The sequence below is a fragment of the Aquarana catesbeiana genome, linkage group LG04 (assembly GCF_042186555.1).
Source record: "Aquarana catesbeiana isolate 2022-GZ linkage group LG04, ASM4218655v1, whole genome shotgun sequence".
Lineage (NCBI taxonomy): Eukaryota > Metazoa > Chordata > Amphibia > Anura > Ranidae > Aquarana > Aquarana catesbeiana.
In genome coordinates, this window is record NC_133327.1 from 96,593,749 (window position 1) to 96,618,952 (window position 25,204).

The 25,204-nt window shown below is 40.1% G+C and overlaps 1 protein-coding gene across 2 annotated transcripts in view; it reads right to left on the reverse strand.

The window, feature by feature from the left end:
- GRHL1 (grainyhead like transcription factor 1) overlaps positions 1 to 25,204 on the reverse strand; it is a 51,365-nt gene that overhangs the window by 22,310 nt on the left and 3,851 nt on the right. For both annotated transcript variants that reach the window (XM_073625401.1, XM_073625400.1), the window contains exons 2-8: positions 8,123 to 8,309; positions 7,531 to 7,601; positions 6,046 to 6,433; positions 5,468 to 5,544; positions 3,911 to 4,067; positions 3,530 to 3,641; positions 2,741 to 2,835 (exon numbers count right to left, since the gene is read on the reverse strand). In XM_073625401.1, coding sequence (XP_073481502.1) covers positions 2,741 to 2,835; positions 3,530 to 3,641; positions 3,911 to 4,067; positions 5,468 to 5,544; positions 6,046 to 6,433; positions 7,531 to 7,601; positions 8,123 to 8,309 — 1,087 coding nt within the window. The remainder of the gene's footprint in view (positions 1 to 2,740; positions 2,836 to 3,529; positions 3,642 to 3,910; positions 4,068 to 5,467; positions 5,545 to 6,045; positions 6,434 to 7,530; positions 7,602 to 8,122; positions 8,310 to 25,204) is intronic.

Sequence of the window (25,204 nt, forward strand, 5' to 3'; positions counted from 1 at the left end):
GTTATCTATAAGGATATACATGCCTCCTGCAAGTATCTTTACCTGTCAAATGTCTCCCCTCTGTCTGTTATGAGAGCCGAAAACTGCATATTCTGTGGGCGGGGTCTGTTGTCTGGAGCTCGGTGGGCGGAGTCGTGATGTCAGTAGACCCCCCGCCCACCTCTACACTCCCCTTGTCAATATGCATTTTCTCCTGTGTATTTCTGCTATGATCTCTAACATCCAGTGAAAAGACAGGAAAGTAACCACATGACTTCAGCATGCCAAATCATGCTGAGGTGTGGAACAGCCATTCTTTGCAGAGCTGCTGAAGAAAGGAGTGGGGGAGGGAATTAAAAAATCATGCCTGTGTCTTAGGCTGTCACTCACAGCAAGGGGGAGGATTTGACAAAGTTTTTCTCAGTTTGTCAAGATTTTTCTCATTGAACAATAAAAGAGGATTGCTCAGAGATGGATTAACTCTGTGTGGCAAGACTGGGCTCAAATGATAGGAAAACGTATACTCTACAGTACGATATCAAAAAAAAAAAAAAAAAAAAATTTCGGGTTTACATCCACTTTAAGCAAACCGGCACAAGCGACTACAGTAACCAATCAGAATCGCACACTAGCCTACATTCACATTGGGTTATACTGCCCATTACATTTTGTTCTGTTAGGTCCATCTAACTCGCTTTTTAATCTGCTGGAGAAAATGTCTGCAAAGTGCAGGGAAAAAAAAAAAAAAAAAAATGTAAAAAGGTGCTGTCAGCAACAGTTAATCAGAAACATACTTTTATCCTAAGCAGGTGTAACAAAAAAAAAACAAAAAAAACAACATCTAGAATTCAAGGGGTCCCCCAGGCACACAGCCTCTACTCAATTGGTGCCCCCAGGGTCATCAGCTGTGCTCAATGTTTTTCCACTCTCGTTTTGTTAAAAAAGCCTGCGGCTTTCTGTCAAAGAATGGGTTAAGCATCCTGAGTTCAGCATACATTTCTTTTCCTTTCCCCTTGTCTTTGTATTTGGCGAACTGATGAGAAAGCAAGTTCAACAATCCGCGCAGTGTTTGTTTATGAACTCTCCCAGACATTCACCTCATCGCCTCCTTCCAAGCAGCCGGTTGGCCCCTTTACAATAGCACAGAGTGTAGCTGAATAAGTGCGACAATCCACTGCCAGAGAAGGAGTAGAAAGACAGAGCGGCTTCTTTTTAGGACTAAAACACTTCGCCTGCTATTCTATGGTCCATTGTGATGGGCTTTCCCAGCTAGCAGTTCCCCATTTCAATCCAAGGAGATCGAAACTCGCCTTTCCCCTGTGTGTACATAACCACTTTGGGATAATATCTACTATTATACCACAAACAAATGATTTCCATATCAAAGAATACGTAGAAAAATAACAGCCCTTAAGTGAAACTTTCCATTAGATGGATGTGTTTACATACAAGCAGCGTGCCCGGCCTCTTGTCACGACAAGTCACTAGTTTACTAGAACAGATTAAGTTAGTTATTAGCAGACTGGGGGAGCAAGGCTATAAAAAAAAAAAAAAAAAAACACACACACACACACACACACACACACACAACACAGACCAAGATCAAAAACTTCCAGTCCTAGAGCAAGGCAGCCATGTGCCGATTAATGAGGATGACCATAAATACGGTGTTTAAAGTATAAACCCACCTTTCAGTACATTTTGTGGAATATTGCAGCAAACCACCATTTAAAGCAGAACTCAAAAGGTAAGCAGTTTAAATGTATATAAACTATTATAAAACAGCATATATAGACATTTTTTTTTTTAAGGTTTTACACAGAGTAAGAAAGGGTTACAACCCACCAGGTTTTCATGACAGTCTTTGTCCCCACTGGGAAAATCCACCCTCTCTACTTATTGTAATGACCATTTGCCACCGATGCATAAGGTGACGAAAATAAATAAAATTTTGTTACCAGAGTATGAGCTGAAGGAAAAATCTTCCAATGCTCCAGTGACAATTTAGAGACAAATACTTTTCACTTTGTAGAGATTTTCTCCCAGCTATTTTATTTATACACACTTACTTTCAAACGAGTTTGTAAATCTGTTCAGCAAGTCTTGTGATTCACACATCCTAGTCACCATCACTTGGCAAGTAACATTTAATTTAGCATTACAGGTCACCTTTCTACTACTTGACTGTTCAGTTGAACACCACCCCTGTCCAAAGAGCATAGAGATGACTCAGGCAGCTTTAAAGCTGAAAAAGGAAATTAAGTGACGTTCCTGGCCTTTTAATATGGCATAGGTATGTATGTAAATCACAAAAATGTCCGTCATTAATTGCATGTTTTTTTTTTTCAGGCCAATGGCTCAAGTATTGAAAATTGAGGTTCAGTATTATAGCCAAATAAATAGCAGCTTCAAAAAGGAGAGACTAGCTATGGTGGCCACCATGTTTTTCTTATCCTTTAGTTTATTTAAAGCAAAAAACAAGTGAACAGTACCCCTTGACCCATTCAGAGGTGCCCCTGTGGGTAAACTACCACTGGTTAAAAAGCTTTATTCTATAGTCTGCTAGTAAGAAAATGGCTAATGATAGTCTGCAGGAAAAAAAACAAAAAAAAAAAACTTAAGTAGCTACAGCAGTAAATCAGATTACATATTGATTCAGGAGTGCACACCCGTAATTACAGCTTAGGATGGTAATAAATTCAACACACCCAGTTTAATAAGGATACCAAGAAAACGAAATACATGAAGAGTCTGCACATACCTTGCCTTCATCGTTGAGGTCCCAGGTAAAGGAAATGGCATTATAGGCAATCTCTTCAATGTTGCTGATGGTGTTGAAACTCTCTTTGTAGTCAGCTGTAAAACAATCAGAAGTCAGGTCAAATGTAAAATATTTGACAACTCTATAGTGACTGATCCAACTTCAAAAGGCTACACTATTCACCAAAAGGATCACATGGCAAGTAACATGGAGGAACCAAAAGCTTTTCAGCAAAGGAAGGATCAAAAATATTTAAGCTACGGATAGACTATCAATCCCTTGTTGGCAAAATCTATTTCCAGAATTTTTGTTTTTGCCTCCAAACATCATGTCTCACTTATTTGGCTGTATTTTCCATAGGGTAAAATGAAAATTACTACAGGAAGAGTAAGTATTGGCTACAATAAACGGCAGAAAAGAAAACTCAAGTACAGAGATTCTGACACCAGTATCAGAAATGTATGAGGACAATTCAGCATTCAACCAATTTTGAAGTCAGTTTTAACTGACCAATTGAAAAAGAAAAAAAAAAAATCATGTCATCATACAGGCAATCCCCGAGTTACGAATGACTCCTACTTACGAACGGCCTCAAATGCCGGCCACTTGTGCTCCACGCGGGTCCTGGCTACCTTTCGAGCACTTCCGAACACATCCCACACTGCCGTACTACGCCCCAGATAACATAACAAGCGCCCGGAACATCCCACATCCATGCACTAGGTAATCAGGATTCATCTTGAACACAAAGCAGCTTTTCTCAATGGTTGTTGCCCATTAAAAGCTTACCTATATCGATACATCTTTGTTTGGCAGTGTGCTGCCTGGAATGCCAGTATTTCCAATGACGAAGCTGGTCTTCTCTACTTTTGTCATCAGCAAACACAACCATGATAACACTCTGGAAGACAGCAAAGAGTAAAATGAAGTAAACATCCAGTCTTAGCAGTTTCCATACATCTGTAACTGGGTAGCTGGCATCAGGGCAAACAGGGATGTATTTTATGTAAAGAACTCATGGGAATATTGCCCAAGCCCAGCCTTTACATATTGTGATCACATACAGAATTTTTTTTCCTTGTGTTGAGAACTTTTCAAAGACAATTTTGGAAGCAGAAAGAAAAATTTTAGGGCGAGGGGTTTACTGTATTGTCAATGACAAAGACTTACCCGGACTTTGCTAATTGGATGGTGTATCCCTTTATTGCTGCCAATCTCCTTCAGTGTGATGGGGTAAAATTGGCCCTTATTTAGATAGGTCATTGTGCTGTCTCCAGGCTTTGGTCGCAAAGATTTTGAGGCTTCAAGCGTATATTCAAAGTTATTTCTACAAAACAAAACACAGATTACAAGTCTGTAAGAAACCCATAACAAAAATGTACACATTAAAAATCATACTTAAAGGGGTTATAAAAGGCAAAAATGTACTGCATTCAGGTAAAAAAAACCTTTTACTTGTAGGCACCCCTAAGTACTTATCCGAGCCCCTTCTCAATTCAGTGCTGTGCCCCTCCCTCCCTTGTCAATGGACTCAGTGAGAGCAGTAGGAGCCATTGGCCCTGCTGCTGGCCATCAAATTCAGTGACAAGGGAGCAGGAGGCAGGGCTGAGCAGCAATGTGTGTGTCAATAGACGCACACAGTGTGGCTTGGGATCAAGCCTGCAGAAGTACCCCCATAGCAAGCGGCTTGCTATGGGGGCACTTGGAAGGCCGGAGGAGCCAGGAGCCTTTACAACTACTTTAAAACGCAGAAATAAATATTACGCAGGTTACCAGTCATTAGATGTGTTTGCATCATTGGTTTTCTTTTATAGGCTCTTTTCCTGTTTAATTTCAACTGGTAATCAAATACATTTAACACTTCCTGTCCCTGTTTGCCTTTGCTTACATGCCCATTGTCTAATGGAGTGCCACCTAGGCTAGACTTCAAATATGTCTCTTTTTTTCAATACATTGGGGATAGGGAGAAGAGTAGTTTTCAAAAGTGAACTGGTTTATCCTTGTAGTTAAGCTCACAGGAAGTTAGCATTTCTAGCAAGATCAAGATCTGGTCTGTACCCATTGAAAATATGCTTAGCCTAAAAAATGAAAACGAATGCAGCCTGGTAAGCTGCAATGCATTACATTTTTAATCTTGATTCCCAATACTCTCCCACTACTCTGCTATCCGGCCAATTAATTTCTATGTTAGCGCCTGCACGCTGCAAACCCCAGGAGCCATGCACCTGTTCTTCACTCCAGGCCAGGATCTGCAGAAATCTTATCTGTACCAATCTCAGGCTCTCTCCTTCCAGTCACAGTGCTTGCAGCTCTGACAGTTATCTCCCCAAGCCTCGCAGATCATCCCTGTGCCGGTCAGCTCCCTCACCACTTTTACCAGCCTGCACTACACCAACATTGTGACCAGCAGGGGACATTTCTTCATTACTACTTCTAATAATTGTGAGTGTGCACACTATTTCATAAGCAGTTGTACCCATTATTCCTGGTGCCGGGTGTTTGTTTTCTATATGCTTACATACTGTATTTATGGACCTTCCCAGTCTAGGGTTGTTCACCTAAGGCTGCTGGTTTAATCAGATTTTTTACTATACACTAAACTTTGGTTCAACCCTCCAAGACAGTCCCAGTTTCTCATATGGTCCCTTAGAGAAAATGAATTGCCCAGCCCTGTATATATCATAGAATGCAAATTCCTTTAATAAATGTGAGTAATGAACAAAATACCCAGAAACATGATCAAAACCGTAGTCTTCAGAGCTGACGCTACTCATCCGTAGGTTGAGGTCAGATGGAAAGAAAACCTGAGGAAACAAACCAAAAACCGCATTTTAAAAAAAGTAAACAAAAAAGGATAATAAATGATCAAAAAACAGCAGAGATAAGCAATATAGGGATTTGTTTTTGTGTCACCAATCTTAGCAGGGAGAGAGACTTCTAAAGCCAATCTACAGACAGGTGGTCAGCACCTGGTCGAGCAGAAACCAAATTGCTACTAGGGAAACCATGAGACCATTTTACATCCCTGGCTGGCTGATCTTGGAAATGGGGGCAGGATCTAACAGACAGACAATCTAAATATTCATGTTCCTAGAAAAATCTTTGGGGTAGACAGCATTTTCCCGCATGTCCTAAAATGTTCTACCAGCACCATTTATGGTTCAGGACATCTGGGCAACGAAGGTGTATTTTTTTATTTTGTTTTTTTAAACAAAGGTCAAAGAGCAATGTGCAAATGCAAAGTCTAAACATTTCCTATTGGCCATAATGAAAAATTAAATAAAACAGATGAAGAAATAATTTACCCCTTGAACATCATCTTTAAAAGTCTCCGAGAAGGTGGTGTCAGGAGTCCGCCTCTGAGAGCTGGGTGGTTGGCTATTGGAGCTGTAGTGGTCAGGGGTAACATTGCGATCAAAGGTCACAATGCGCTCCACAGGCTCAGCATGGTAGCCATTTGTTGGGATGTCCACAGTGAAGCCATGGCTTGCCGATTCTGTCTTGATGCCATGGGCTGGCATTGATGTAATGGAAACTGTGGCTGTGGTGTCTGGAGAGCTCAGATGTCCTCTTTTGTCCAGATGGTTGCCAATTGGAAGGACAATATTAAAAGGCACATTGGTTTTTAGAACCTGGACTCTGTTGTCTGCAGTACAAATTAATGGTTGCTCATTCAGGTGTATCAGGCTATTCCTTTGAAAAAGAAAAACAAAATTTGATTAAAATTAGAATTCAAAGTCTACAGAGATCCTAAAACGACTGTGGCCAGTTCCACCTCCATATGCTCTTCTCAGCACTATAGGGGTTTGTGATAAAGCCTAATGCCCAGAGCAATAATATTTTGCTCACTGTGCTGGTTTACATGAAAATGCCCTCATGGCACATAATAATACCCTTTTGGAAAGTGTAATAAGTACCACCTTCTGCCTCCCAGCTAAAAGAATCATACAAATACAAGTACCACCTTTGTGATCATAAAGACACTTTTTAATTCGCTTGTAACATTTACAGTAAATTTATGATTTACACAAAATTATCAACACATTACAAGTTTAAAAACCTTCTATTTGTTCATAAAATTCATATGATATACAATTAAAATATCTACAAATTACCCTTTTCTATACTATTCTATTGTTTGCCCATTCTTGGCTTTGCCATGCGCTACTGTGAATGTATACTGCTGTGACTTATCTGTACCACGCCTATGTTTTCAATAAAGTACCATTCTGGTCGTTAAAATATCTACAGAAAGTAAGCTCCAGCAGGCAGGGCCTTCTCTCCTTTTTATTATCTGTTCAACGGTTTTAATGCCATTTTAGCCATTTTGAAATTTGAAAAATTTAGAAGCACTGTGAAACATGCTAAAGCAACATATTGTTTGGGCTTCTTCAATAGGACATGCAAAAGACAAGTCTGTAGTGCAAACTGCAATAATCCACAAAGGCCAAACTTCCATTTATGAAGTATAGATCGTTGAAAGAATAATTCTAACTGGCCTCTGTGGGTTATGGCAAATTGATCCAAACCTGGTTGAAGAAACCTAAAAAGAATAACATTAGAAAGTAGTAAATAATGCATGAACTGTTGGCTATGGATGTAAACTGGACCCAACCATCAAATAAGATTGCCACTTACAAAGGCATGTCAGGTTTTAGCTTTCTCTAATTCAGGCTAAGAAAAAAACATGGAATCTTACAGGATGTTAAATAGATTAGGTATACATTCGTACACACACACACACACACACATATATACACACTTAAACTAAACACCTCCACATAACTAACCTTTTATGATGTTCTGCCTCAGAGTGATCATGATCTTGTTTGTTGGCTGACTGTCTTCGGTCTCTAGGAACCTTAAAAAAAAAAGATAGATAGATAGATAGATAGATAGATAGATAGATAGATAGATAGATAGATAGATAGATAGATAGATAGATAGATAGATAATCCCCCTGTGCTCTGGATTCTCCTACAAGCCAGAAACACATTGGAAGGTCAATTTGCTCTAATACATGCAAGAATAGCAAGGACATTAAAGTGTGAGCTCCTACAAGGAATAGTTCAGTGTACTTTGTAAAGCATTGCATGATGTTACATAGTTGATCAAGTTGAGAAGAGAAAAAAAAATAGAAAATAGAAAGCCTCCATATACAGGATCCTACATCCAGAGGAAGCCAAACCCTCCCATAAACATAATTGCATATTCCCTGGATCAACAATCTCTGGTGTTATTACCTATGTTAGTATCCAGTTATATTTTGAGCATTTATGAATGCATCCAGCTCTTTTTTTAAAACAATCTACTGTGTTAGCCAGAGCTATAGGTGGAGTCTATATAAATATGGGAAATTAATGAAAAAAAATTAATACAAACCTTGTAATAGTCATAGAGAAGGCCAAGCGCTGCTGCGCTGTCCTCATCCCCATTAATGCTCATCATGGCCTTTGTGGCTGCGGTCAGGGGGTTTTCCAAGAAACTTTTCCACGCCTCGTCCTCGGTGGTGTATGATCGCCTTTGCTGATATAGGGGATCATTCTGAAGTACTAACACAGGCCGTTTACTAAAATGAAAAAGGCTGGCGTCAGAATCTTAAAGATATACACAGTACTGTATATATATTCTTCAAAAAAGTTTTTTTTAACTATAAAAAAAAAAAAAAAAAGCATGGAAACTTTTTGAAGATAGATCGATATTGTTAACAATAGGAATACATTGAAAAAGTTATAGAACCAATTTCATTTTGAGAATGCGAAGCATTCCCAGCAGTCATGAAAAAGAGCTAAAGATTTGCAACTGTTCTATTCTCTGCACAATAAAGATTTTAGCAAAATTTCAGATAATGCTTTGATTTCGGTTTTACCCTGCAGACATTGGCTGAAAAATCTAGCACCTTTTAAAGGCTTCCTAGATATTGGGTCCCAGGCCCAGTTTGTTATAACCAAAATAATGCGCACAAGCTGCCATTTGCAAGCAAGGCAAACTTTTCTGCTCTTTGTGCTGGATGCAGTTAATGGGGTATTATATTCAATAAGGAAACATGGTAGCAGGATTCTTTAGCTTAAAATGCTTTGATCAGCACTTCTTCATATACTTTGGTAATAAAAGTATTAGGTTTGCAATCTAGCAAATTAAAACAATACTAGTAGATGAAAACATTAGTAAGATTAAAAAAATACATCTCTACAGCAGAGAGGTAAAATTGTTCTTCATTTGATCTATTTGACTAAATGAGCACCAGAAGGCTTCTATATCCATTGTAATGAGGGCTTCATTGTCCTATCACAGATCCCCAGCTAATATACATACATTTATTTTAAACACATCTTACTGAATTAATTTATTCTTTACATTCTATGTTACGAAAGTTACTCCTGGTTTCAGGCTACTCCCCAAACTTCCTGTTTGTTCTGTCATTTAGGTGCATGAGGTGTGGTACGTACATGACATGTTGATGTGTCTTTGTAGTAACATGGCTTTTCCATCACATAAAGTGGGTTCTTAGTACCACAGTTCACATCCCACAAGAGGAACCAGCACAGATTAAGCAAAATTGTGAATGTTTTGGTCAGTACCCTTTTATCAGTTGTAAAGAACTCTATGCCAATACAAATCCACAGTTTGCCCTAGCCCAGCAGAGTTTTGACATTGCACTGCCCCAAAATGCTCCTCAGAGGTCATTCACAAACACAAGACTGGGTTGTGCAGCCTTAGTGGTGGTAAACCCAAAAACGAAAAATGTATTATATTGCAACTTAACAATTCTGCATTCATTTTTTTTTAGGCTTTCTTTCCTTTAATATTCACCTGGTGATACTGATAGTAGGTGTTATTTTTCAACACACATACACATGTTGCAGAACTACAAGTCCCATGAGGCACAGCAAGACTCTGACAGCCACAAACATGACACCCCGAGGCAGAGGCATTATTTTTTGCAACAGCTGGAGGTCCGCCAATTGCATATCCCTGACCTAGAGGAAAGTCCTGTGTGAAATCAGACGCTGGTTTGCATGGAGGAGGTATGGCTACATGTTTCAAGGCTGCTTCGCCTCTTTCTCAAGCCTCTTAATAAACTTTGTGGAGCATCCATTTTAGAGGAGGTACTGTTTGACAGCTTGCACCACAATATAGTGAGTTTATCTACATTCATGTAAAAGCTTTATGCCGGAAAAAAAAAAAAAAAAGGAAGAACTATTGCTGTAACTGATCTGTTAGCTGGAGTTCAGTTCTGTTACTACATCCAACACTACCCTATCACCAGACTGACAATGCTGCTGTACAAAAGGTGTCTCCACAGCTCCTCCATCCAGAGTGGAGACACCATAAGACAGGAAGTGTATTACTTGTTGACTCACCAGGTGAAAATAAGGAAGAGGGGAGGAAAACACGACAAGCAAAAGGAAACTAATGCAGCCAAATTTAAAGTGTTAGTAAGCTTCAATATATTCAATTTTTGTTTTTCGGGTTTAACCACTTCCCATCCAGGCCAATTCTGACATTTCTCTCCTACATGTAAAATTCATCATTTTTTTGCTAGAATATTGCATAGAACCCCCAAACATTACATATGTTTTTTTAGCACAGACCCTAGAGAATACAATGGCAGTCATTGCAACTTTTTATCTTGCACGGTATTTGCACAGCAATTTTTTCGATCACTTTTTTTTGGGGAAAAAAAAAAACCACACATTAAAGTTAGCCCAATTTTTTTGCATAATGTGAAAAATGAAGTTACGTCAAGTAAATAGATACCTAACATGTCAAGCTTCAAAAATTGCACACACTTGTGGAATGGCGCCAAACTTCGGTACTTAACCACTTCCCGCCCGCCCTATAGCGGATTGACGTCCGGGAAGTGGTTGTGTTATCCTGACTGGACGTCATATGACGTCCAGCAGGATAACATGCCGCAGCGCGCCCCCGGGGGCGCGCATCGCGGCGATCGGTGGAGCGGTGTGTCAGTCTGACACACCGCTACACTGATCTTGGTAAAAAGCCTCCGGTGGAGGCTCTTTACCACGTGATCAGCCGTGTCCAATCACGGCTGATCACGCTGTCAATAGGAAGAGCCGTTGATCGGCTCTTCCTCACTTGCGTCTGACAGACGCAAGTAGAGGAGAGCCGATCGGCGGCTCTCCTGGCAGGGGGGGTCTGCGCTGATTGTTTATCAGCGCAGCCCCCCCTCAGATCACCCCACTGGACTACCAGGGATGCCACTAGGACCACCAGGGAAGGGGCAACGTGGATGGCCAGGTATGTACCCCATGGCCATCCACATGTGCCCAATCTGTGCCAATCAGTGCCCACAAATGGGCACTGATTGGCACTATTATGTCCATGATATGCCCAGATCTGCCCAGCAATGCTCTATCAGTGCCACCTGTCATTGCCCATCTGTGCCACCTGTCATTGCCCATCAGTGCCACCTGTCATTGCCCATCAGTGCCACCTGTCATTGCCCATCAGTGCCACCTGTCATTGCCCATCAGTGCCACCTGTCATTGCCCATCAGTGCCACCTGTCATTGCCCATCAGTGCCACCTGTCATTGCCCATCAGTGCCACACATACGTAGCCATCAGTACCACCCATATATACCAATCAATGCCACCTACGAGTGCCCATCAGTGCCGCCTATGTGTGCCCATCGGTGCCACCTATGAGTGCCCATCAGTGCCGCATACCAGTGCCACCTATCAGTGCCCATCAGTGCCGCCTATCAGTGCCCATCATCAGTGCCCGTTAGTGCCACCTCATCAGTGCCACCTCATCGGTGCCCATCAGTGCCACCGTATCAGTGCCCATCTGTGCCGCCGTATCAGTGCCCATTATTGAAGGCGAAAGCGTACTTATTTACAAAAAAATTTAACAGAAACAAAGAAAAACTTGTTTTTTTTCGAAATTTTCGGTCTTTTTTTATTTGTTGCGCAAAAAATAAAAACCGCAGAGGTGATCAAATACCACCAAAAGAAAGCTCTATTTGTGGGAACAAAATGATAAAAAATTTGTTTGGGTACAGTGTAGCATGACCGCGCAATTGTCATTCAAATTGCAACAGCGCTGAAAGGTGAAAATTGGGCTGGGCGGGAAGGTGTCTAAGTGCCTGGTATTGAAGTGGTTAAAAATCCCCATAGGCGACCCTTTAAAATTTTTCACTGGTTACATGTTTTGAGTTATAGAGGAGGTCTAGGGCTAGAATTATTTCTCTCACATGTATGGTTTGAACACCGCTTTCATATGTGGGCGGGACTTACGTATGCGTTCGCTTCTGCGTGCAAGCACACGAGGACAGGGGCACTTTAAAAAAATTTTTTTTTTATTGTTAATTTGACTTTTAATTTTTTTAGTTTGACACTTTAAAAAAAAAAAATTGATCACTTTTATTCCTATTACAAGGAATGTAAACATCCCTTGTAATAGGAATATGGCATGATCGGTCCACTTTACAGTGAGCTATGGGGTCAATAAGACCCCACATCTCACCTCTAGGCTGGGAAGCCTGAAATAAAAACAATCTCAGCTTTCCAACCGAGGCAGTGCCATTCGTTTGAATGCGGAGGCCTGGCGTGACATCATAACATCACGCCCGGCCTCCTACCATCTGGTCCGCCAGAAATCTCTGATCACCATCCGGGGCCGGCGGATCCTGTCTCCGACTCACCAATGGAAGCAGTGAGTCGATAGAAGCACCGGAGGGCGGCGGGAGGGTGGTGTCCCCTCCCACCGCCCTTAAGAACAATCAAGCGGTGGAACAGCTGATTGTGTAGGGAATCGCCGGCTGAAAAAGCCGATATCTGAATGATGCCTGTAGCTGCAGGCATCAGATATACCACCACAAAGTCAAGGACGTCCTGGGACGTACCTTGGGCAGGAAGTGGTTAATACCGCTTTAGACAGTGGGACATAGTAGATAGAGCTGTACAGTTCCCTTGATCAAATCCCACTGGGGAAACTATATATTGTTCGTAGGGTATTTTTGGAAATTGTGGTTTTTGTAAAAGATCTCATTTTCAATACGGTGTCTGAAAACATACTGGTATGATAATTGGCTTCTGGTTAAAATGGTCCCTTGATTGTGTGGCTGTAGGACTGTGGTTGGATCAAAAGATTGTAAGCTTCGTCTGGGTACAAACCAAGGTGGATTTGATTTAAATCATAATTTTTAAAGAGTAACTGTCATCTGTCCCACAGCGGTTCCTCCTCTGACCCTCTGTTGAATCACCGACAGTCTCATTCAATTTAATGGGATGGCTGGTGATGCGGCAGTGACACAACAAGGTGAGGGACGTGGCGGCAGCAGGTGAGTGGATGCCCACTAACAGGCGCTACCAGGGTTGCTGACCTCCCTCAGCATTTTTTACTGACAAAACATGGAAATTTTACTGCCGACCTGAGAAATTCCAGAACTCCTCTTGAAAACTAACACAGTGAATATTTGAACAGTATAAACGTGATATGGAAACACTGACAATACCTATAACAAAGTAATTTGCTTGATTTACATGTAAAAAGCAAAACACAGCATGAAATTATCAGCCCCTGATATTTACTGGCAGTTGTAAAAAAAAATGACTCATTTTTACAAACGGTCAGTAAATTTACTGGCGGTTGGCAACCCTGGGCTCTGCCATGATGGATCTGAAATGACAGGTGCTCTTTAAATGTAAGGACTTATTCTTGCTGGTAGTTAGAGTCTTTAATATTTGCAAACAAAATGAAGGTTTCCAATTTATATTAATAAGCTGTCTGGTTAGTAAAACAGCGATATCAGAACCAATGCAATCATATAGTATGCATAGATTTGCAAAACAATGGAATAAACATTCCTAAACTTTGTTTTATCTCACAGTTACTGTGAAATTGTGTGAATGCATCAATGCAGTGCATGTTATCTCAGCTTGCATTCATTGAATGAGTTAACCAAAAATGAAAATATTGCAGACTATACAGCCTCATGCTACATAACTAAGCTCCATTTCATGCTGAATAAACTTAATCATTAATGTATCTTAAAATAGATTTTTACTCCAAAAGCATTTAATAAAATAAATTTGATAAAAAAAAAAAAAAAAAAAAAGTGATTTTTTTTTTTTTTTAAATCATTGATTTTTATCCATCCCAGTACAAACTAAATAAGTGGGCCCTCTATGCCACTCGACCTCATAAAAGCCTATCCTACAGCAGTCCTCTGCTCATTTGTAATAAATATATTCAGCGATAGTTGCAAAAAGGTCTAGAATCTTTGCTGCATGAAGCAAAAATGAAAGCCTACAATTCAGATCAGTTGTATCCAAGAAAACAGTATTATAGGTTTAATTAGAATAGAACACAAAAAAAAAAAAAAAAAAAAAAAAAAAAACACACAACTACAGTAGAAGGACAACAGAAACTCGCATCACTACATAAAAAAAGCACAGCAATACTGCATTTTCTAAGCAACAATTGGAGCCTGTTTACACAACAGTTGTCTTTTTTGTGGGCTAGATAGCATTCTCCAACTAACGCATTTGATAAGAAAGGTAAGCTTTTGTAAAAGGCTAAAAGATACACGTGCTCTGCTTGCAATAATTTGTGGGCTCCTTCAGTTCACAAGCCTTGAGTTTCACTGCAACAACCTTTGCTTTATTAAAAATGTTATCACTCCACCGGTGGAAAATGTCCACACCTAGGGTGACCCTAAACAGCCTGACTTTTATAAGCGACATAGATCACAAACAATGCTCAACATTGGATCAGTCAGGCTGTTCCAGACCTCTTTGACCCGCTGGAGGTACAATTCTTGCACGTGAAGATTCTACTTTTTTTTACCATTTCAAGTAGTCGAGGGAAGAATCGATTTCTGTCTGAGGAAAGAATGACTGTCAAAGATCTATACTGGCCAAAAACTGAGGCAGACCCCCGTACTCTATTGACTTATATGAAAACTGCCACATATTACTATATTTACAGGAAGCCTTAAGGTACCCATGGACATTTGATCTATTTCTGGGGTAACCAAATCCTCCTCCTTTGGGGCTGAAACAGTCTTGAATAAGGTAGACTCTTACCTTCGAAATGCATTGACTATCAAGTATAATAAAAAAATAAAATTTGTAAATCGCATCATCAAAATAGAACTATTTTGTGCCAATTTTCTTATAAGCTTTAAAATCTATACTCACTAGACTAATTCATCTGTGTGCTGAAGGAAACCCTGGTTTCGGATGAGCCTATCTGCTATACCAACACTACTAAATCTACAATTCTCCACATAATCAGAATCCAAGTCATCCCTCAGATCCAGAACCACAGTCAACCGAATCCACAGACATTAGATGACCACCTCAGTCTGGCCATAGACTTCAATAGCCGAGGCACCTCAGAAGAAATAGAAAAGTCAGATGGGCTAAAGTCTTATGATTCTTGCCTTGATCAGCAAGCAGTAAAAGAAGTCTTTAGCGTACCTGTCCTACTACACAGGCCTAAACACCTGAATTGCCTGAAAACATCCATTTTGATTAGGATATGCTTTCTGATACCTGGAGAAGGTTGGAGCGTGCCAGCTTTCTCTATTGTTGCATCCTCTATTGTCTGGGGCCACCATTAGGTAAACACTGTCATTTGCATATCAAACAGCACTAATCTCACCAATGTGACAGCAAAAAAAAAAAATATAAGAAAAGTTACATCTCTGACTTGCCTTTAGATTTGCAATGTTCAGAAATAAACAATGTCAAATGATAATCCAATTTATAGGAACCAAAATCAACCATCAGCAGCCTAAAATAATTCAAAACAAGGAAATAAAATCTGAAAGTGTTCCTACGGTGCTGGAAACCTTTTCACAATTATCTCTGGAACTTTTTCAGTGCCAATGACCCAACAAGCAGCTGGCCGTTTCTGTTGTAAATCTTTTAGGTAAACAAATTTCACATTTGGTTACAAAGTGATAAAGTGCACGGAGTGGAATTTTTACAATTTTATTTAGACATGTTTAGGGTCCATTTACACTTCTGCTTTTAAAACATTAAATTGTAGTGAATTTTAACATTTTCTGTAAGGGATTGCCATAGAGGAGGGCCTTCCTAAACATCTGTATGGAAGGCCATCTTTGCTACCAACCTCAACTCAGGGGGAAAAAAAAAAAAAAAAAAAGTAAATTTACTGATGCACAATAGCATCCAAAACAATACAGAACCCTCCATACAGTTTAACCACTTAAGGACTAGCCTCGTTTTGGATTTTAGGTGTTTACATGTTTAAAACAGGTTTTTCTGCTAGAAAATTACTTAGAACCCCCAAACATTATATATGGTTTTTCCTTCTAACACCCTAGAGAATACAATGGCGGTCATTGCAATACTTTTTTTTGCACCGTATTTGCGCAGCGGTCTTATAAGCGCACTTTTTTTGGAAAAAATTCACTTTTTTGAATAAAAAAAATAAAACAGTAAAGTTATCCCAATTTTTTTTTATATTGTGAAATATAATGTTACGCCAAGTAAATTGATACCAAACATGTCATGCTTGAAAATTGCGCCCGCTCGTGGAATGGCGTCAAACTTTTACCCTCAAAAATCTCCATAGGCGAAGTTTAAAAAATTCTACAGGTTGCATATTTTGCGCTACAGAGGAGGTCTAGGGCTAGAATTATTGCTCTCGCTCTACCGGTCACTGTGATACCTCACATGTGTGGTTTGACCACCGTTTTCATATGCGGGCGCTACTCGCGTATGCGTTCGCTTCTGCGCGCGAGCTCGTCGGGACAGGGGGGTTTTAAAAATTTTTTTTTTTTATTTTTATTATTTATTTTAAAATATTTTATTTATTTTTACACTGTTTAAAAAAAAAAAAAAAAAATTGTGTCACTTTTATTCCTATTACGAGGAATGTAAACATCCCTTGTAATAGAAAAAAGCATGGCAGGACCTCTTAAATATGAGATTTGGGGTCAAAAAGACCTCAGATCTCATATTTACACTAAAATGCAATAAAAAAAAAAAAAAAAGTCATTTAGAAAAATGACATTTGAAAAAATATGCCTTTAAGAGGCGTGGACAGAAGTGACGTTTTGACGTCGCTTCCGCCCAGCAGTATCTTGGAGACGAGTGAGCGCCATCTTGGCCTCACTTGTCTCCAGACACACCAGGCAGAAGGACGCGATCGCCTCCACCGCTACCGACGGCTCCGGTAAGCGGCGGAGGGCACCGGATCGCGGCGGGAGGGGGGGGCCCCTCTCCCGCCACCGATAAAAGTGATCTCGCGGCGAATCCGCCGCAGGGACCACTTTTATCTGAAAGCCGGCCGCCGCACGAAAACGGGGATACCGGGGTTATGGCAGCTAGCTGCTGCCATAACAACGATATCCCCGTTCAAACTTAGGACGTATATATACGTGCGGCGGTCGGGAAGTGGTTAAAGCGGGGGTCCACCTATCTAACGTTTTTTTTTTTTGAGTTCATTCACAAACTTTTCTTCTCAGCATTACATACTCACATAATTGTGTGTAATATGTCCGCCTGTGTCAGATTTCGTCGGAAAGAATAACTTATATTATTCACTGCAGGCGGTTTCCATCTTCATTGTGGGCATTTGAAGCCCACAAGCATTTATTTCCTGGATGTGGTGAATGCTGTGCCCCCAGCATTCACCGCTCATTCCCACACATGCTCAGTGGCATCCTGGGAAGCCTGAGACTAGCTCCCAGGAGACTGTGCGGAGTCTGGGAGAGGCTAGAAACACGCCTACTCCCACGGGAGGAGAACCAGGAAGTGCAAAGAAGAATAGAAAAATAAAAGGTAATTACGGCGATTTAAATTTTTTTAAACGGCATGTCAGCATCTAGGCAAGGAAGAGAATACATACAGATATTGTTCAAAATTTGGGTGGAACCCCGCTTTAAGTGCAATAATATGGCTGATATAGCTATGTACAAGTAAGAAAAAAAAAAAAAGGGGCCCTAGTGTGCTAAATTAGATCACATGACATTTAACTGGAAATAAAGATAACCAAAATAAAATCAGAACTAGAACCCTGAAACAATCTTTTGCACCTAGATAGCAGTTTTGGACGTTTTGGTTCTGCTCTGGGTTGCTTTACTGTCTGACACCGGAAGCTGTGATGAGCTCTGAGCACCCTCCCTCTCTTCCCCTTTTTCCCGCCCTGTTTAGGGGTGTGGGGGACCGGGCAGATGTCCTCACAGCTCATCAGAGCCACGCACTGCGCCTCTTGCATGACATCACTATTTGGCGCCATGGCGGAGGTGTGTGCTTTCCTTTTCAGCCAACGCTGTGGGGAATGTTTAGAAGTGGCTGCTGGTGGTTCACACCGCCCGGTCTTTTGGCCCCTCCCCGCAATGGTCGTGGTAACGTGACGCTGGTGTGGGCCCATTGGCCGGTGGGATATATATAAAGGCACCTCCCCTGTCACAGTCTTTTCAACTGCACATTTACGGACATTACACTTCGCAGGAGGATCTGGTTCACTAATAGGATGTGCTAGGTAACTATCTTGGGATTTCTTCATTGCTTTATTTGATACTTTCTTCATCTTTCCCTATTGCTTTTTTTGAGGTCTGGGTTATCTAAGGCAGTGGTCATCAACCCTGTCCTCAGGGCCCACTAACAGGCCAGGTTTTATGTATTACCTTGAGGAGAGGCAGACTAGAATACTGCAATCACTGAGCAGCAAATGATATCACCTGTGATGTATTTCAGTTATCTTGCAAACCTGGCCTGAGGACAGTGGGACCTGAGGACAGGGTTCATGACCACTGATCTAAGGTGCTCTCACTATGATCACTCATTACTCACTACCATTCCCCACACAGGTTGTGGTTTATAACCACAACCTAGTTTGTACACATCTTCTCTTCAATTTCTTTCTTGGTATTCAGTTTCCATTCACCTTTATTTCACCAAGTATAATATATTATAGATATTTTATTTAATCGAATACAGACCCTTCTGCCAAATTTACTCTTGGCCATCACACCTTACCACGTTATGAAAATTGAGATTTCTATGTGTGGTGTTGTTTTGCCTGCATCCCACTGCTGTTGGGCTCCTCAATACCTTAGCTCCCGAGACAGACAAATTTCCCTGGCCCTGGTGGTCCCCACCTTCCACAGCTGCATATAATATAATATAATATAAAATTTTGGTTGTATGCAAGTACTTGTTTCTTGTTATCTATTCTAATAAAAAACTAGATATACTTATACTCTGTCTTTTACAGATATTCCTCAACATCCGCCCCTGAAGAAGTGTTGTAAATACACAAAACGCGTCAGGAATTTTAGGATGTAGCTGTATTCTTTTCAAGGACCCCATCTCTATATACAATCATTTTATTCTAAACCAATCTCATTATTTGTATACATACTTCCACAAACCTGGTACTAATCTATATCCCTAACTGTTGTATACTGCAAATTTGATTGTGCTGCCTATACTTGTGTGTGCATATGGATGTTAATATGACGATTCATGCTATACAGTGTGTGTATATATATTAAATTACCTGTGTATGTGCTATATGTCTATGCTATGTATTTATATCCAACTATTATGCCAACACACCAATAAACTCATATCAAATTACACTTCTCAAGTTAAATTGCCTCATTCAAATTCCCAAATTCCCTCCTCTTTAGAGCCCTGAAACTGGTGCAAGATGTTACTTTTCAAGCTTTAAGCAGTGAAATCCCCAGAATATATACTGGAATACTTCAACTTTCCCAGCATATAATGTGGAGGATTCCTACAATGGCAATCCAATCCAATATCTATTGTCTCCTGTCTAAACAAACTAATGGTATAGCTTACATGTTGGAGAAAGTGATCCCACGATAAAAATAAAAAAAAATAAAAAAAGGTTTGTTCTGGTTTTCAGGGAACGACCCCAGGCTTTTCTGACGTAATGCAATTTTGCTCCTAAAATCTTAAGTTTTTTAGTAACACAATAGAAGGGAATTTTATACACTCTGCTGAATTACATCAGCGTTATACAAGAATATAAACCATGCATATTCCCTTAAAGGAGAATGCTTTGTGAAGTGAAACTGCTTTCTTCAACTCCTGATCTGCAATTTTTTTCTTCGTACACGCAGTAATACAGGTTCATCGTCACCGTCTCAAAATCTACGTTTGGCACAAAAGTTTTGAGGATGTCAGTTTACAAGAGAGGCTTTCTGTACAGGTGTTTTTCCATTTGTAGATTATCTGGCTCTTTATTCTGGATTAGGTCTGGCATTGGTCATTGAGGTGCATAGGGGTCACCATATAGCAGTAGACAGTTTGCATAAAGCAAACCTCCAGGCAAAAAAACGAGGTAATAAAATAGGCCATTAAAAAGAACATAAAAAAAAATCATTTTTTTTTTTTTAGGCGATAGTTACATTCAATCTAGAACAGGGTTTCTCCAGAAGGTTGCTAGGAGTTCCTTGAGCAATAAATGATTTTTACCTCTCAGATAAGTTCCCATTGACACCTTTGATCTTTTTAGCTGTCTGTAAGGGGGGAATTCTTCCCAATGATCACAAGTGTAAGGAGCATTCATTCCACTGACCGTCACATTCAATGTATCACGAGTTGTAGATATATAGTCATTTTTAGAAAAGATCCCTGAAACCGGAAAACTCTTGTTTTTTTATGAACCCTTTCTGCAGCTGATTTGATCACTTACTGAGAATACAACTGCTTTATCTTTTAATCCTTGCCTATGTTCCAGCTTACGCTGGTGCCATGACTGCCGACCCAAGTTTCCTGTTTCCAGGAGGATCCTTTCTCTTGTAGCATTCTACGGAGTCACCCTCACATGCAGAGCAGAGACTAGAGTTGTGTCTTCCAGCACTGTGTGCTTCAATAGAACCACACAGCCCAGTAGCCTAGGAAGGCAATGGTTTCCCTCCTCCTGATCTCTTCCTTCCCCAAGCTAACAGGCTGACTCCAGACTGCACTGTCCACCGTTAACACTTACCTGTGATTACTGAACGTTCAGAGAAGCAGTACAGAGAGCAGGAGCAAGCAGCATTAAAAGTTGTAAACTGCAAGTGTGTGGGTAAGAGTTTTGACAAACAGTTTACTTGGGAAGGTTTTTTTATTGTGCTTAATATGTTAAACTAACAAAAACACTGAGGGTTTAACACTACTTAAGCCCCGTATACACGATCCGAAAATCGTACGAAAAATGCCGCATTCGAAACGATCGTACGATAATCGGATCGTTGGTACAGAGCCATTGGTACAGAGCCAATCAGGACAGTTCATCCGATATTATTCTATCAGACATGCAGGCAAATTTTTGTCGTACGATGCCAGATCATACGATTTTTGTTTAAGCACTACAGCTGTCATTCGAAAATCCAATACAAATGCATTACAACACAACACATGACATCACTTCCGAATTTTTATTCTGTCGTACGAGAATTTTCGTGACTTTAGTAAACTCATCAGATTCGACGTGAGATTAGCATGCAAAAAAAGTCTGTCCAGCCAAAACTTTTCTTTACAGCTTTGGATGGAGTGGGGGGGGGGGGTTGGAGTTAGAACCCCATTGGGTTGTTATTGCTATTCATGACAGCTTTAGAGAGATTTTTCTCACTTCTTGTCCTGCTCACAATCATTCCACCAGACAGGAATTGAGGGAAAATTTTCAACAGTGACGCAGATAGAACTCTAAAGCCTTGTACACACGATGAGAAAATCTGATGAATGATCGTCCGTTTTCTGCTGCATGCTAGTCTCATATTGAAAATCAACTTACGAAAATTCTCGTATGGCAGAATACAACTTCGGAAGTAATGTAATGTGTTGTATTGTAATGTATTCTTTTGTTTCCGAGCATGCGTAGTCTTGTTCTGATTTTTTTCAGACGAAAAACTGTACCAATTAAACAAAAATTGGACGATACAATAAACATTTTCTAGCATGCACCTTCAGTTTTTGTCTGAACAGTTAGAATTAGCTGTCGAAAGCACTATATATATATTATCAAATAGTTGGACGATCGTTCGTCGTACGAACACTTTCGTACAATTTTATTTATCGCATGTACGGGCCTTAAAGCTGACAGTTTGTAGCCTTTACATACTCTACTTTAAAAAAAATGCATTTTGTTTTCTGTCAAGGTTAAAGTTTCAGATGATTTTTTCCTATTTCCTTTCCGGTGAAAGTGGACAAGGACACCAAGCAATGCAAAAAATCTCCCTAATAGAGCCCCCCATAGCATTAAAATGCTTCTTCCCCACTCTATCCAAAACTAAAAAAGAAATGCTTTGCCTGAGCATACACTTTAAAATGCTGGCCAAATATTAATTTCTAGTTTAGGGCAGAAAGAGAAAAAAAAAAAAAAGGGGGGGGGGTAGAAACCACTGGGGAGATTTTTCTACAGCTTTTGCCCAGAGACAACAGGAATGTGAGGACAAACCTTCCCAAGGTTATAGTAAATACCCCACCTGTGGCAGTTGTCACCCACAGGTGCCCCCATTGGGAAATTCCCCCTCTCCTCCAGTCGCAGAGACAACATTTTAAGAAAAATGTAAAAAAAAAAAAAAAAAAAAAAAAAAAAAAAAAAGGGGGAATGGAAGAGGATTTCTGGGAGGTCTACGTTAAATCCAAGAAGTTCCCCAACATTTAAAGACTATATTATACAATAAAAAAAAAGAAAAAAAAAAGAAAGGAGGTTTCGCATAAAACTGTATTTGTACAAATGTCATTTAAAGTGTACCCTAGGCAAAATCTTTTTGGATAAAGAGGAGAAAGATTAGACCTTCTGTCAAGTTTTATTGATGTGGAGTTTCGCTCCTCTAGCTATACTGGTGACCATTGTCATAGAGATAGAAAGTGAGTGGGAAATCCTTTTAGGATTGGCCCCAAAAAGAGAGGTAAGGGGAAATCTTTCATCAGCAACACCTTTTTCAGGGACAACTAAGGCCTCGTACACGCGGTTTGATTGTTGGAAGACCGAGCATCTGATTTTTGTGAAAAGCGCGTGTGCAGGATTTGGTCTAGCATACCAACTATCCGCAAATTGATGTTTGACAAACCCGTAGTGACGTACTAAGAGTGTAAAGAGGAAGCTCATTTCTCACGCGTCACCCTTTGGGCCCCTTATGCTAATGTCATGTTATTAGAAGTTAACAGAATTTCGGTGAGCGTTAATTCGCGATTTTCAGATCGTACATAGCAAATGCCTTTTAAAAATACGTAACTACATCAGTATCACCAAGAAAGCAGCTTCATGATTATCCCATTAAAGAAGATGAGAATAAAAAAAATAAATGAATTAAAAAAAAAGAAGATGAAAATGTGCGCTGCATTTCGACATTGCATCAGCTGCCGCGTCACGAATGTTCAAGTGGTTGTAAACTCTTACAACACACTTTGTTACAGGAAAGCCTATAATAAAGGCATACCTGTAGCTACCCTGGATATCTCCTAAACCTGAACAGTTTAGGAGAGATCACCTGTATTTGCACGTGCCGACGTCATTGGCACATATGCACTGAAGCAAAGTGAAGCAATGGCACGTACAGTGAGTGTGCCGTTAACTGCACCCGGGAGTGACGTCATCGCAGCTCCAGCAAAACCCGGAAGTAACTCCGGGAGCAATGTCGGTCGCCGGAGTGGTATAGGAGGATGGCTGCAGGAGCTTAGATCTAAGGTAATTCATAATTATGCATACTAGCTCATTATGCCTTTGTCTTGCAGGTTTTTTTTTGTCCTAGGGTTTACAACCACTTTAATTCTAGATCATGAACGGTAGTTTACAAGACTGAACTCTTCTGGCTAGTTCCTTGATTCCAAGCATGCGTGTTTGTACTTTCGACTTTTGTGTGACGATTTCTGTACTGACCATCCGAAAATCAGCTGTTGAGTTTGCATCCCACAAAAATGTTATAGCCTTTACATCCAGCTTTTGTCCGATGACAAAGTCAAATCGGATGTCGAAAGCACCGTACTAACGATCCGAAAATCCACAGACAGCTCGTCTTAAGACTTTTCCCTTCTGATTTTCGTACCGTGTATACGAGGCCTAAGGCTGGGTTCACACTGCAATATGGAGCAGCTCACAGCAGGGGTCCGGTGCGTCCCCGTTCACCGTTTCAGGTCCATTTTCGCTCCAAATTTTTGCCTGAATTCGGACCTGAAGTGGACCAGAGGACACAGGACTCATGTGCAATTCGCTCCGGAGATGTGTGAACCAGCTCCAATGAGAGCCCGTCACTAAATCCCAACGTGTGAATTGGATGAGGGGAAACCAGCATCCAATTCGCAATAGTGTGAACCCAGGCTTAAGGGGAATTGCACTAATTTTGAGGTGATTTCCTCTAACATCCTGGTACATCTCTGGTACAGAAGTGAATGGAAATTTCCCCCATGGTGAAAAGAAAAAAAAAAAAAAACAAAAACAAAAAAAAAAAAAATTGGCAAGAATTTAACCCTTCCCTACTCTTAAAAGAAAAAAAAAAAAGTTTTTAGAGATCGATAGATATATATCTATAGATATAGATATACACACACACATAAAAACATTTTATTTTAAATAATTCAGTTACTCTGAACAGGACAAAAGTGTGAGAAGTGCACATAGCGCAGGTTGAGACACGGTACAGAGCACCTTTCTAAGTAGACATCGCTGCTGCAGTAAACTTCTCTGAACAAGAGGTTGTAATTGCTCCCGAAACAACAGGTGTTTGTGCAATAGACCCTCCCATTGGAACAGTCAGTTGAAATGCATAAATGCCTTGGAGGTAATCCGCTGTCTTAAAAGGCGTACATGAAGACAGTACGATCATTTCAAGAGCTGAACTCTGGCTATGGCTTGGCAGAAACTCCCTTCCCACAAACACTGCTGGGGTTATGAGATTTAAAGGAGCAGCTCTACTGAAAACTAAACGAGCAAACTTATTGTGTGAATAAGCACCTGAAAAATAATTTACATATCAATAAATTAATGTTTTTCATAAAGCAATGTTTTTTTTGGGTCAACCAGATACTAACCTAAATTTTCTTGTTTAACTATGGCAGAAAATTATATTATCTTTATGTATTAAACAAAAGTGTAAACTCATTGGATTTTATGCTCTTTGATAACTGTACAAATAAAATTGGAAAAAAAAAAAAAAAAAAAACACAACACACACACACACACACACACTTTATCGTGGCCATAATAGCAACTTCAGAAAAGAACACTCAAAGTAAAATTTGGTATTTTTCTCCCCGTGATTAATTTGTACATGTTATTTTGCATGGAGGGGAAATAAAATAAAAAAAAATTACATGCTCTGTTTGTTTTTTGTGTTTTTAAGTTTAAATTTTGCCTAGGTTTAAAGCTCTTGCGCCATGGACGTCAGTGTATACATCAGACAGTTGATAAACACCTACTTTTAAAGCTGATGCTCATTGCTGAGCAATCAGCAGTGGAAAGGAAATGTGATGTGGAGGCTTTAATTTTTAAGGCCTCATTT